At 39.7% G+C, this 15,224-nt stretch overlaps 1 protein-coding gene and 1 long non-coding RNA gene across 3 annotated transcripts; both read right to left on the bottom strand.

Moving 5' to 3' along the window:
• LOC109127519 lies at window positions 9-960 on the bottom strand. Its single transcript, XR_002034089.1, has 3 exons — window positions 827-960; window positions 406-574; window positions 9-328 (listed from the first exon to the last, which is right to left on the bottom strand). It is a non-coding gene; the product is annotated as an uncharacterized LOC109127519 (long non-coding RNA).
• LOC104720802 (B-box zinc finger protein 19-like) lies at window positions 12,859-15,182 on the bottom strand. 2 transcript variants are annotated; one of them, XM_010438689.1, is made up of 6 exons: window positions 14,347-14,474; window positions 13,895-14,010; window positions 13,661-13,757; window positions 13,447-13,562; window positions 13,195-13,356; window positions 12,859-13,097 (listed from the first exon to the last, which is right to left on the bottom strand). In XM_010438689.1, exons 3-6 carry the CDS (start codon window positions 13,749-13,751, stop codon window positions 13,014-13,016), a joined length of 453 nt encoding a protein of 150 aa, XP_010436991.1. In that variant the 5' UTR covers window positions 13,752-13,757; window positions 13,895-14,010; window positions 14,347-14,474; the 3' UTR covers window positions 12,859-13,013. The 2 variants fall into 2 exon arrangements, with proteins under 2 accessions (XP_010436991.1, XP_010436990.1); XM_010438688.2 differs by lacking the exon at window positions 13,895-14,010 and having other exon boundaries at window positions 14,347-15,182.

Here is a 15,224-nt window from a genome sequence, read left to right as displayed (position 1 = left end):
GAAACAAGTCAATGAATTATAATACTTAACTCCGGTGCTTTAGTAAAAGACGATCATCATCCAAGATCTTTAAGATAACAAAAATGAAAAGTTGAGTTTTAGCATGTTCTCCTTATCGTCACATCAGGAAAGGGACAAAAGACTCTTAAGTTTACAAATTTTGTCAGAGCACTCAAGATGCCGGAAAATAATAAACCCTTGAATAATCCACAGAGGGTAAGTGGACTCTTACTATCAGCAACGCTAGTAAGTTGAGACCTGTCTTGGAACACTGTTGGAAGCTTATATATTCCTAATGATGCCGCAAGTAACCTATGGACAAAGACATCTACAACCAGGGAAAGAAACAAGTTTATAACATCTAGCAGATGAAAACAAAGGGAAGACAGAGTAATTTTCACTTACCGGCATATCTCCGGATAGGGGATGTAAAATGAGTCGACATCAGTAACACCAACACACACGCCACTACCCAACCCCTTCTCACGAACTTCCCCATATTTACACTTTCTCTGTCTCTCTTTCTTAATATTTACACTTCCCCATATTTACACTTTCTCTGTCTTCTCACGAACTTCCCCATATTTACAAAAATCAAAGAATGAATGATTGATTCTATGGTCAAGTGAGATTAAAGATTTGAGATTTGGGCTTAGTTCATCACTTCTATAATATATAAAAAAAATCTCTCCTTGTGATATATAACTACAACTATAAAACAGAGCAATCACAATTACAAACTACACATCACAATAATTGAATCCCAAATCCGAAGATCCCTAAAGCAAAGCTCTCTTTCACCAAATAAATAGATGATAAGACGAACCTTATCTCGCCGATTTGTTAGCCGGTCGACCTCGCCGTCCTCTTCCATCGCTGTAAATCGATTGAATTTCCAGATTTTCCGACGAATCGCCTCTTCCATCGCTGTTTCGAACGAGAGAGAAGAGAGAAGAAGAGAGAGAGAGAGTCGCGAAGAACGAAAGAAGAAATGGAAAAAAAAATATATATATTTTATATTTATGCGTCTACCAATGGAGATACGCCACGTCGCGTTGTTCAGTGGTTGCTCAATTCCTTCCCAAAGCAAGGATACTCTCATTTTTTACTCGAAAATGGATTTTTAATTGGGATTTTGGGGTCTAATTGTGAGAGCACCCGAAAGAGTATTCCCCGCTAAAAATAGTCTGAGTACGCAAGTAGAAAAACATGGAATTAAATATTACAACAGTCCTTACTCGATGAAGGAATATATTTAGTTTTTAATAAAGACTTTGTAATGGTTGTTGAAAAAAAGGAAAAAGGATTTTTGTAATTAGGTAATAAAATACAAAAAAAAAGGTTTTGTTATAAAAAGGCTCCCTTTCAATATACATATAATATATGATTTATAAACTCATTAACTCTCATGCAAAAATTGGGAAAGTCAATCAGTGGTAAGACTTGGTGGTCAAGGGTATTCTCTCATTCGTTTGTATAGTCTTTTATATTTATGGAGGAGGAGGAACTGAGGAAGAAATAATTATTTTGTTTTACCACTTTCGTATTAACATCGTCGGCTCTTAATTAGGAGAAACCATCATTAATCATGTCTTTGTTTCTCAGCCGGTTCTCGCTCTCCCTCCGGGTAAGCTGCCTCCGATCGTCTGTCTCGGGATGGTGCTTTTTCTCTGTTTTCATGTCTAATATATTAACTATCATGTATTAACGCAGACACATCTCACGGCTCGGTGCTTCTCGTCTTCTTCCATCTATTACATCCTGGGTGCTGAACCATCTTTGAGAGATGGGGATATCGGAAATCTGAAGATTCATGCTCTTGGTTGTTGTGACAGGGTTACGGAAAAGAAGGTGCCTATGGAGTTACTCAAGGAAATGGGAACCATAGGAGCTTCCCATGGCTGGGTAGCAGTTTTGAAGAATGGCGTTGTACATATTCAAGAGTGCGTCGGATATAAACCCAAAACGTATTTCCCTGCCTCGCCTTGTAACTCTGGCTCATTGCCAAACCAAAATTGTAACCAATGTGGCCATGTCCTCTTCTTCTCCCGAAGATGAAGAGTGCATCGTGGCTGTCAAGTTCATGGGACCTCAACTCAGCTTGTGCAGGCCTGCTCAAAGAAACTGCAAGTGGACCAACATCAAAATCACAGACCCCAGCTTCTTCTCCTCCCATGTAATGTACTCCAAGAGAGAGGAGATGTTTTCGATGCCCGCTTCTAGAGGCCACTACACAGGATCATGGGATCTTGGGAAATACAAGCACAAACCCAAGCTGAAGATGCTGCAGATTCCTGATCATCCCGAAATGACAAAGAGCGAGTGGCAGCGGTTGGATTCGTGTTGCATGAAGCAACACTACTTGGTGGAGTCGAGAAACACAGGTGAGACTTTTATGTTGAAGTGGTACACAGAGAGCAGGCCCCCTAGGAAGAGTTTTAGGGAATGGGACCATTTCCTTGTGTTGAGGCTAGACGAGGAAGGAAACGCTGTGTATACTAAAGACATTGGAGATGTCAGCATTTTCCTTTCCAAGGCTGAATCTTTCTGTCTCCCGGCTAGCTTGTATGGGGTACCTGAAAACTGCGTCTTTTTCTTGGGGAAGCACGACTTTGGCATCGTCCGACTCAGCGATCATCACAAGGGAGGTGGTCCTTTAACCCACCCGGTACCTTACTTCTTTCCACATCAATCTCCACCTATGAAAGACTAGTACTCTGTTTCTCTTTTAAACCTCAAACTCCTCTATTTTATGCTTAGGTTTTGTTTTTGTTTGCCATTTTACCAAAACGAATAAAAAATCACACGGCTTAATTTCCTAAAAACAGACGATGCCTTCTTCCAAACTATATAAAACAGAAAGTTGAAACAAAACAGCCTTCTTCAATCTTCCTCAGCTTTGGTTCTGTTATTGTACATAATAGTAGCTAGGAAGTCGAGAACCCGGCAAGGGGGGAAAGCGAAAACTTGATTACAATCCTCTAACTGGGCCTCCTTTTGCGATTTTAATTTACAAATTTGTTTCATTCTTTTCGTGCTTCTGTGAAGTAGAAAAGAATCTACGTACACTTGTACGTGTTAATAGGAAAGACTTAATTAGAAAAGTAGACACTTTCTCATACAATAATTTATAAAATAGGCATTTTACAAAATATATTTGTAATAGACATTTTTCTCTTTTTTCTCTAATACAATTCTCTATAATACAATTCTCTATTAGAGAGATATTTTAGTAAATGACTTATATAACCTTTTGTGCAAACATAAATATTCCACAAAAAAATATTTGGATAATCATACCTTTTTTCTTTCTTTTTTTTTTCTCTTTAACTTTTCAACTTATTTTTGTTATTAATTTATACAAAATAATTATAAAAATTCCTCAAAATACCATAATTTAGGTTTTATTAAAATACACATTTTAATTATTTTTCCAAAAAACCACATAAGTTTTATTTTCTAAAAATATCAAAAACACAAAATTGTTTTTAAAGATTTATAATTTATTTGGTTAGGTTTGGGTTTACAATTTTAAATTTAGAGTATAGTCTTTAGGGGTAGGGTTTTAGTGTTTAGGATTTAATGTTTAGTTTCTAATATTAATCTTCACTTTGATATTAATCTTAAAAGTACCACATTTTAAGTTTTTTTTTCCAAAAATAACACAAACATAAAAGTATTAATTTTTTTCCAAAAAATCACATAAGTTTTTTTTCCAAAAATACCAAAAACACAAAAAATTGTTTTTAAGGACGTAGAATTTATTTTGTTAGGTTTGGGTTGACAATTTTAAATTTAGGGTATAGTTTTCACGGGTAAGGTTAGTTTTTAAGATTTAATGGTTAGTTTCTAATATTAAACTACACTTTTGATATTAATCTTAAAAATACCAGGCTTTAAGTTTTGTTTCCAAAAAACCATAAAAGATTTATTTTCCAAAAAAAACACAAACATAGGAAAATGATTTTTAAGATTGTAGAATTTTATTTATTTATCCTAGATGATACACCAAACCAAAAGAGTACACTAAACTCAGTTGGTACACCCCAACCCAAATGGTATACTAAACTCATATGGTACACCAAACCTATATAGTATACTAGACCTAGATGATATAGAAGATTCAGATGGTACATCAGACCCATATGTTACACTAAACCCTGATTGTACACCAGAGTCAGATGGTACACTAGACTCAGATGGTACACTAGACTCAGATGTTACACCAGACATAGATTGTATACTAGACTCAGATGGAACACCAGACCCATATGGTACACCAGACACATATAATACACTAGACCCAGATGATACACTAGACCCATATAGTACACCAAACATTAATGGTACACCAGACATAGATGATACACTAGATTCAGATGGTACACCAGATTCATATGGTACACCAGACTCATATGGTATACCAGACCCAGATGGTATACCAGACCCAGATGGTACACTAGACCCATATGGTACACCAGATTCAGATGGTACACTAGACTCATATGGTATACCAGACCCAGATGGTACATTAGACCCAGATAGTACACCAAAACCATATGGTACACCAGAAATTGATGGTACACTAGACCCAAATGGTACACCAGACTAATATGGTACACCAGACCCAAATGACACATTACAATATTTTAAAATAATTTATTTTAGGTTTTGATTCTCTATTTTATACTTAATATATAATTTTAAGGGGTAGAGTTTTAGTATCTAGAGTTTAAGGTTTAATTTTAGAATTAAATTATTTAAAATAATAGTTATTTGGTGTTATTTGAGAGAATTTTCTTAATTAAAGTGGACCATAAAACATTAGTTTTTTTATCTAATACTTCAAAAATCGGGTCCCACATTTTTTTTTTGTCATATTCCATCTCTCATTTCTTTTAAAACTGGGACCACAAATAAAACTCTATTAATTATGACACATAATCATGGATATATTGATCTTTTTATTTGTTTTTGTCTTATACTCTCTCTCACAAACTCTCTATCTCACAAAAGTAAAAAAATGTATATTCTTCAAATTTCTAACAAAAACTGTCTACTTTTCTAATTACTTTTCAAAAAGTGTCTAATACACTAATGGACTCTAGAATCTCAATTTCGTATTAGGTAGATTAATTATGAAGCTAGAGATCTTGGCTACATCAAAACCAGCTAGAGAAGCTCAGTTTAAAGCATTTTAAGACAGAGAGAGGAATATGAGAAATATGTTAATTTGAAATTAACAAAAATGGTATCTTGCGGTTAACAGGTAACTAAGATGGCTTTATGGAAAATCAATATTTGCTAAATTTTAGTTGTTAATCCCATATGATATATATTTCACTAATTTTGACTTTTGATTTGGATTTTCAGAAACACATGGATTGGTGCTTTAGCAGCGGAAGTTCTTTCGATGTGGAGGTGATTCACGGCCACATCATCAAGATAGGGCTTGAAGAGGACGAGGTCACCATCAGGAGATTGATGGACCTGTACGTCAAAGTGGCTCAGCAGCCTAAGGAGGCAAACGTTGTTTTTCAGCACATGGTTAGTGCATACGCCCCACAGGTATGTCAATTATGCAATTACTTAATCTATGCTAATAAAGAAAAGACCGAGAGGATTGATTATTCTGATAGAAATTTAACGGAGCAATGATTGTTATTTGCGTAATTTACACCATTTACACATTATGTTTTCGTTGCAGAGAGTTTCCTAATTAAAAGATAATATGGGATTAACAACTAATTTTGTTGTTGTTTGCAGAAGCAATTGATGATTAAGTTCCATTGGTGTCTTGATCACGCTTCTGTCATCAACAATGGACTAAGGGTGGTGCAGGGGCTCCATTCCCAGATGCTTGTTCTGGGACTTGAGAACACTGACAGACACGTCGGCATGCTAATGAGCTCGTACACCAGAGTGGCTCTCCATCTCGAGCTTGCATGTCTGGTCTTCTCAAAGCTTAAAAGTCCAGGCTATTTAGCATGGAGGAATTTGATCTGGGCATATGCTAATCATGATCCAGAAAAAAGCCATTTCTGTTTTTGGAGAGATGGAGAAGACTCATATCAAGCCCACTCTTCTCTCATTCTGGGCCCTCGTCTATGCACACGTTCAGTCCAACCACGCCAAAGAAGTCCTCCTAGATGTGTTACTGAAGATGAAGAATGTGTACAACTTGAAGCCAGATGTGACCCACTTTGGGTGTTACATGGACAAGCTCGTAAAGACTGGAGACATAGACAGGCCATCGAGTTTGCTGATACAATGGGATGTGCAATATCAAACCACATGTGTGGGATGATTTTTGGGGAATGTGCCAAAACCGTCGACTATGATTCTGCTAACAAGATGATACAGTTGCTTGTTGCCAAGGGAGGAGAGTATGTAGTTGACTATCCCATTTACGGTTGGCTAAGAGAAAAGGGGGTGGAGTTTCCATCTTGTGTGAAGTGCGGCCCAAAGTACCACCGTGAACATGGACCAGATCGCCAGTCCGCTTGGAGTCGTATTTCTGTTTAGTAACGTGCACGTCAATTAGCTCATTTGGGGCTTCAGCTATTATGCTTCCTTCCACTTTTATTTGTGCTTTGGAAAACAATCTTTTAGGAGTCGTATTTATGTTTAGTAACGTGCACGTCAATTAGCTCATTTGGGGCTTTGGCTATTATTTTATTTGTGCTTTATAAAACAATCTTTTAGGAGTCGATACTGGCTTGGTGTTTTAAAAAAGGTTTTGACTCTTTTACATTGATATCGGTTCAAAAATAGTTATATGTCAATTACAAGAAACACAGAGAGTCGTCCAAGTCAACTGGAATTAGGCACAATGATTGTCTAAGTCAAACTTGTACAATTTGATGAACACATGAGTTTATGGAACCGTAATGCGAACCAACCCACAACAACACACCTATTCAACCGGAGAGATTCGGTTATTAAAAAGGAAGAACTGTTTCATGTTTTCAAATTAGTTAAGACTTAGTCTTTCCTTAGATATAGGAACCGTATTCACATGTTTCCATTTCACGTCATGTAGGATCGTGTTTGATTTAGTTATTGTCTCCTTCTTGTTCTCAGCGACTCCCCTCTCACCTGAGCAGCTCGATTCTAGTTCAACTTTAAAACCATTAAACTGGATACTGCAGGTTGAGATGCCAAGACTTGCATCAAAATGCATATTAATTCAATAAATCTGAGAGTTTACAAACGTTGAAATGGAGATATCAGGGAAGTCTTTTTGGTTTTGGCCTTTGGCTAAGGCTAGAACAAAACATAATATCGTTAAGAGTCCCAAAAACAGAGTTGCAACTCTGTATTTTATAGAAAGAAAAAAATGGAAACCCAGAAAGAAAAAAATATATATTCAGAATATCAGATATTAGCTTACATCCCTGACTGTGAGCCTGGTAAGGGGAGCGGAAGCTGGACAAGAACCAATGCTCTGTTTTGATGGTAGTAAAACAGAGTAAGGAGAAAAAAGAGGTGAAGAGAGAGGATGGGGTGTAAACGAAAGAGATAGAGCCGAGATCGAGTTGTGAGATCGAAGTCGACGAAGTTTTGCAAGTCCTCCTTGCAGGGCTTCGAGAAAACAAAGCTCTTTTGGGTAGTTAAGACTACCTCTTTTTTTGGTTTTTATTGATGCAATATGTGATGATTTACAATGCTGCTACGTTCTCTATTTATAGAGGCGTAGGAAGAAAAAAATAAAACCCTAAACAAAACCCTAACAATGATGAGAATAACCGACTAAACGAAAGCTAACAAAACCGACTAAAGCTGTAACTTAATGGACAAGTAACACCCATGCCAAGCCCATTAAGGATCGATGCTACGCTGCATCAGGTCTCCCCGGGTAGGGAAGGATTCGTCCCAGAATCCAGGCCGTCGTTATCACCACGAAATGGATACAAGTACTTGACATTAAAAACATTGGAAGTGTGAAGGTCGGGAGGAAGACAAACTTTGTATGCATTGTCGTTGATACGTTCAATGATTTCCACTGGACCAATTTTCCGGGACTTGAGTTTATTGTATTCACGCAAGGGAAGACGTTCCTTAGTCAAGTAGATCCATACCAAATCGCCAGGTTGAAACGCAACGAGTCTCCGTTTAGTATCAGCTGCAATCTTATATTTAAGCGAACTTTCTTCTAAATTAGCTTGAGCTTGACTATGCACCAACTCGAGATCATCAACAAAGTCGAGAGCCTGTCCATGAAGACGGGTCTGGTCAGGCAACGTCGTGAGATCAAGAGGGCACCGTGGAACCAACCCATATACGACACGAAACAGACTAAATCCGAGACTGCAATTAAACGCATGATTATGTGCGAACTCAGCTTGGCATAACTTGGAATCCCAACTCTTAATATTGTCGCCCACCAAACAACACAAAAGATTGCCAAGAGCTCGATTAGTAACTTCCATCTGACCGTCCGTTTGAGGATGATATGCCGAGCTCATATCCAAACTAGTACGAAGAAGCTTCCACAAAGACCGCCAAAAATGACTCAAGAAACGAGTGTCACGATCAGACACAATGGACTGAGGAAGACCATGGAGACGATATATCTCGTGGAAAAATAGTGTGGCTACCGTAACAGCATCCGTTGTCTTCTTAAAAGGAACAAAATGAGCCATTTTAGAAAAACGATCCACCACCACGAAAATGGAGTCATGGCCGCGTTGAATACGAGGAAGCCCCAAAACAAAGTCCATACTAATGTCCGTCCATGGTTGCGTCGGAATGGGTAACGGAAGATACATACCCGCATTGGAAGCTTTGCCTTTAGCTTGGTGACAAATACGACAATGCTCGACGAAACTAGTGACATCACGACGCAATGTTGGCCAAAAGTAAGAGGTGGTCACCAACTGGAGTGTACGGTCTCGACCCACATGACCCTAGTTGTGGAGTTCTTGTATAATCTTGAGGCGCAAGCTACAATCTGGTACACAAAGACGAAGATCTTTAAACAAAAACCCATCAGTAAGTGTGTAGTCATCGGTAAGACCCTGTTCCGCCTCCAAGAAGATAGAAGCAAAAAACGGATCAGTTTTGTAGAGCTCAGCAAATGTTGAGAAACCCGGAACCGACCCCTGGAAAGTAGAAAACAATGAGTGGCGCCGGCTGAGGGCATCAGCAACTCGATTGGTCTTACCCGACATATGGCGAATAGAGAATGTAAACTGTTGGAGATATGCGATCCAAGAGGCATGTCGAGACGATACTTTAGCTTGACTGTCAAGATGGCGGAGTGCGTCATGATCAGTATATAACACAAAATCTTTGTGAACCAAGTAATGACGCCAATGCTTGATAGCTTGAACTATTGCGTAGAACTCAACGTCGTACGTACTATAACGTGTACGGGCACCAGATAGTTTCTCGCTGTAAAATGAAACAGGACGACCTTGCTGACTAAGAACAGCACCTATCCCCAACTTAGATGCATCACAATGTAACTCAAACGTGATGGAAAAATCAGGGAGAACCAATATCGGAGTGGTCGTAAGCTTGTGTTTGATGAGCTCAAATGACTCTGAGGCTGCAGGCGTCCACAAAAAGCGGCCCTCCTTCATACAATCCGTGATAGGAGCTACAATAGAGCTGAAATGTGGTACAAACCGACGGTAAAAAGAAGCTAAACCATGAAAGCTACGAACCTCCGTGACCGTTGTCGGAACCGGCCAAGACTGAATGGCTTCAACCTTCTTTACATCCACAGATAAGCCTTTGTCGGACACCACATATCCCAAGAATTGCACCTCATGCGTGTCAAACTCACATTTATGCTTTGCAGCATAAAATTGTTCACGACGTAGAACAAGAAGGACCTTGCGAAGATGATCAGCATGCTCATGCAACGACGAACTAAATATAAGAATGTCATCAAAATACACCACCACAAATTTACCAATGAACGGACGCAATGCCTGGTTCATAACTCGCATAAACGTACTTGGTGCATTAGATAAGCCAAAAGGCATAACAAGTCATTCAAATAAGCCTTCACGTGTTTTAAAGGCTGTCTTCCATTCATCACTCGGGCGAATACGGATTTGGTGATAACCACTCTTCAAATCAATTTTGGAAACAATTGTGGCTGTACCAATCTGATCAAGGAGGTCGTCTAAACGAGGAATAGGGAAACGATAACGCACCGTGATTTTATTAATAGCGCGGCTGTCAACACACATGCGCCAAGTACCATCCTTCTTTGGAATCAAAAGAGCTGGTACAGCAAAAGAACTTAGGCTTTCTCGGATATGACCTTTCCGCAGTAAGTCCTCCACTTGACGATGAAGCTCCTCATGTTCTTGTGGACTCATCCGATAGTGTGGCCGATTAGGAAGTGTGGCACCAGGAACTAAATCAATGTGGTGTTGAATGTCACGTAAAGGTGGTAACACCAATGGCAAGTCCGCCGGAAACACGTCTTGGAAGTCGCTCAAAAGAGAATCGAACGAAGTAGAGTGCATAGGCGGAGGAGTAGAGTCTAATTTCCCCACCGGAAGGAGGGCTAAAGCAAAGCCTTCCACACGTAACTCTTGTTCAAAAATCGCTTGTGAGCACAGCACTGAACTCGGTTTGTCATGATTAGTGGTACTTGAACGTGATCGTTTAGCGTCAAGTGCATGGGGAGAGGAGGTTGTTTGACGTAAGCCGGAGTCCACCTCGCCGGATTTGGTGCCAACGATGGTTCCCGTGAAGGTAAGAGGACAATATTGTGGGTCTCCCAAATAAATTGGTACGTGTTTTTCACACCATCATGTATGATTTTACGATCATACTCCCACGGTCTTCCCAACACTAAATGGCTAATATCCATTGGAGCCACATCGAAATAACAACGGTCCTTATAAAAAGGGCCGATGGAGAATGCCACTAAAGCACGTTGTGAAACACGACCAGCAACGCCATCTTGAAATCAAGTGAGTGAATAAGGCGATGGATGAGCCTCAAAAGGAATACCAAGTTTGATACCCGCTGACTCCGCAATAATATTTCGGCAACTATCATAATCAATAATGAACGTGCACATGCGACCTTTGATGGTACAAGTAGACCGAAAAATATTGGTGCGTAACCAGTCGTTCTCCCGCTGCTCCGGTGTTAAACACACCCTATGGGCCATAAGAGCAAGCCCAATATCACCATGAGTGTGATGAACTTCATCGTGATGACCAGTTTCATCACTGTCGGAGTCAGGACTTGGGTGCTCATGATCATGAAAATCCTCCCCCGTGAGTAAACCTCGACGTGTTTGATGGGGGCAAGCTGTCTGACGGTGACCGTTTTCACCACATGAAAAGCAACGCAGGACGTTACGAGATGACCGTCGTAAACCTTGTCCGTCATCACGCTGAAGTGATCGTGTATCAGATTTTTCTTGGTCAGGGCTGTCACGAGGTGTTGGTTGGACGGACGTGGTCTGTTGGTCTAGCACACGACCCCGAGAAGACGACGCACTCCAGTTGGACGAACGCAGCTGTTGTTCGAACGATGCCGCGCGTCGATGAGCTTCAGACACTGTTGTGAGGTCGAATTGTTGCATAGAATTCTGAATATGAGCACGTAATCCACCAACAAAACGAGAGACAAGCTGAATCGGACTATCATATATCTCTGTCCGTGTGAGTAAGAGATAGAATTCCTCTGCATATTCATCGACAGAACGCGTGCCTTGTTTCAAATTTTACAATTTGTTGTACATTGTCCTGTCACAGTTATGAGGCAGGAAGGTCTCACGTAGCTTCTTTTTAAGCTTCTCCCAAGAGGTAATTGCAGCCTTCCCCGACCATGAACGTGTGACTTTTGTTTGTTGCCACCATGAAGCCGCATGACCACGAAAACGAGTAGCAACTAAGCCAACTCTACGGTCTTCAGGAACACCTTTAAAGTCCAAAATCTCATCCACTGCCACCAACCAATCGAGGAGGGAGTCACCGCGGATACCACCATGAAACTCCGGAATGTCGACGCGAAAGCTTTGTTCCCATCGTGTGTCTTGGAAGCGTTGCTCTTGTGGTCTAAAATTGATCATACCTCGCTGATTGTTGTGGTCTTGTTGTACGAGAACACCAGCTTGATCATTGACGGCAACGTTATCAACTCCATGATTTGGGTTAGCGTGGACATCATCAACACGTGGATGTTGATCCCCGAGAAGGCGAAGCAACGTTTGATTCAATTCCTCAAGAGAAGTTTGGATCGCCGTTTGAACACTTGTTTGGATTGATGTGGCGAGGTTTTCGTTGGATGTTGTCAACAGCTCACGTAGATCATTCAAGTTGAAGGTTGGTGGATCAGCACGAACATCAGCATCTTTAAGTGGTTTAGTGGGTGCCATGGTTGACACGAACCGACTAGGAACGAAGTGATTCTGATACCAAATGGTAAGGGGAGCGGAAGCTGGACAAGAACCGATGCTCTGTTTTGATAGTTGTAAAACAGAGTAAGGAGAAAACAGAGGTGAAGAGAGAGGATGGGGTGTAAACGAAAGAGATAGAGCCGAGATGGAGTTGTGAGATCGAAGTCGACGAAGTTTTGCAAGTCCTCCTTGCAGGGCTTCGAGAAAACAAAGCTCTTTTGAGTAGTTAAGACTACTCTTTTTTTGGTTTTTATTGATGCAATATGTGATGATTTACAATGCTGCTACGTTCTCTATTTATAGAGGCGTAGGAAGAAAAAAATAAAACCCTAACAATGATGAGAATAACCGACTAAACGAAAGCTAACAAAACTGACTAAAGCTGTAACTTAATGGACAAGTAACACCGATGCCAGGCCCATTAAGGATCGATGCTACGCTGCATCAGAGCCCTTAAGCTAATTCCGTCAAACTAAAGATAATGCACAAACAACATAAACCTTCCCCTCTTCAACAACAAAGCTGAGGTACCAGCAAACCCAGCAAGGATGTCCAGTTCTTAAAACTTTTTACAATCTTCTTCTTAAACTGATTTTTTTGGTATCAGAGTAAAGGTCTTCTCTCTTTCACCTTATCACTTCTCAGACTCTCGTTTAAAGGGTCCAACGGGTACAATGCCTGCAGGCTCGTGATTGTTTGAGTTATTTACATCAATGCCCTGCTCGTTGAGAAACAAAACAAATTGAGAACACAATACAAGGATGGAGAATGTTATAGAGATATCTATATATTAAGATAGAGAGAGATTGAAATACATTGTTGTTTGATGCTGACTCATGTACTCTTTGCGGATTAGCATTTAAATCGATCATTTCGTCATCCATCTTGCCATTAGCTTCACCATTTGCATGTGTAGAGACTCTTTGGTTCTGCAAATTGTCCCTAGTAGTGCTTGGTTTAGGCTTATCACCTGGAAACTACAAGAAACGGTAAACACAAGATGACAATTAGATCAAGAACATGGACTCAGAATGATTGTGTGTCCGATCAACTTAGTTATTTCAAACCTCGATTCTCTGTCTCAGCAAAAGAAACCGACCGTGTGTTCTCTTGCCACCAACATGCACTACCATGTCACATTGCAGGCAAAGGGAACTACCGTCTATCTCACAGTAAAAGAAGGCTGTTCTCACAAGGCCGAGATGAGAAACGACGAATTAGATTTCTCTTCTTTAAACAATGAACCATGAGTATGGGAAAATCAATGTAAACAGAACATACCAGGTGCATTTTCGCATATATCACAGCACGGCGCATTGCTTGGTTCAGCTAAACCAACACGTACATGCCGACTAGCTAGCTTGTTGCACATATGAACCTGAAGTAAAAAAAAGCCACAGAGCTATGAATCATACACCAAGTCATCCCATTTTCCATAAATATCTGAAAACTAGTAAGAGCTATTGCAATAGAAACGGATTAAGCAATGACTCGAAAAGGACTGTAAAGTGTTACCCTTAAGAGTCATCTAACTGAAGTAAGGGATTGATAAATGGCAAAGAGCGGAAAAATGGATAATATTCATTCTCCAGAAGTTATACAAAATGCAAACTCTGGAGACAAAACGTTCCCTGCAATGTACATCACATAATAGAATCCATCATTGAAACTGCAGCAACAAGAAACTTGTATTTCATCATCAATTGAACATGTTAATCCACCAGGTTTCAACTTTATGAATCAGCTTCACTCCAACTCAAAGAGCCTAAGAATCTATAAACCAAATCTCCAAAAATCTATTTTCTTAAACTTTTCTAGGCTTGTCGAGCAAAGTCAGATCAACTCAGGCAAAATCAAGTGAGAAACCCAGAGACAAGTAACAAAAGACTCGATCTTTGACGAACCTATCAATCAGAGCACAGTCAACAACAACAGATACAGAGAAGGCTAAGAAAAAAAAAAATTACTTTTTCATCGCAGGGGCGACAAAGGGCAGCTTCATCGGCGGCGCAAAAGACGATAGCGGCTGCGTTCTCGCAGGCATCGCACAAAATTCGCATCTTTCTTCTTCAATCTTAAAAAAAGTCTCCTTTTTTCTCACTCTACTCGGAACAATGAATCTCCTCCTCACCTCCTCCAAGTCAAGATCTTTAGCCAGAACTCAGATTGCGAGTCAAAGAGATAATCAAGTCGGAACAAATTCAGATTAATTAAGGAGCAAGTCTAGATTTAAGGATTAGGATTACGCGTTGGTATCAATTAACTATCAAGAAAGAGGAAGAGGAAGAGGAAGAGGAAGAAGAAGAAGAAAATCTTTTGTAAGATGGAGGAGAGAGAGAGACCAGAAGAGACGACCAAATCCACGCGCCGAGAGTAATCAGATACACACACCTACTCACTCGCTGTGACTAGGCAGCAAAAAAAAACTGTTAATTACTACTTTCAGTAATTTCTCTAATAATTTCATTAGTGTTTTTTTTTCTTTTAATTATTCGTTAGAGAGAAAATAAAAATAGTAAGTGTCTAACTAGAAATGTACAGAATGATTAGGAGAAAAATATACTGGGAACACCCATATCTTTAGTGGATATGGTTTTGTTTTAATAAGATTTTTAAAAAAAAAAATTAAAGTTCCATTATAAGACTTGAAAATAAAATTCTCTCTTACTAAAAATGGGACCCTAATCGTGAAAGACAAAAAAAAAGACTCTATAATGCCATCTGGAAGGTCATTGTGATGTGTTTCCCTGAAAATGAAATAGACTCGTCCTCTTGTTTCCTTCGTTTTTGGTGAATCACTCTCTCTCTCTCTCTCTCTCTCTCTCTCTCTCTCTCTCTCTCTCTC

Source organism: Camelina sativa, chromosome 11 (genome assembly GCF_000633955.1).
Source record: "Camelina sativa cultivar DH55 chromosome 11, Cs, whole genome shotgun sequence".
Lineage (NCBI taxonomy): Eukaryota > Viridiplantae > Streptophyta > Magnoliopsida > Brassicales > Brassicaceae > Camelina > Camelina sativa.
This window is presented reverse-complemented; position numbering and strand designations above follow the sequence as displayed.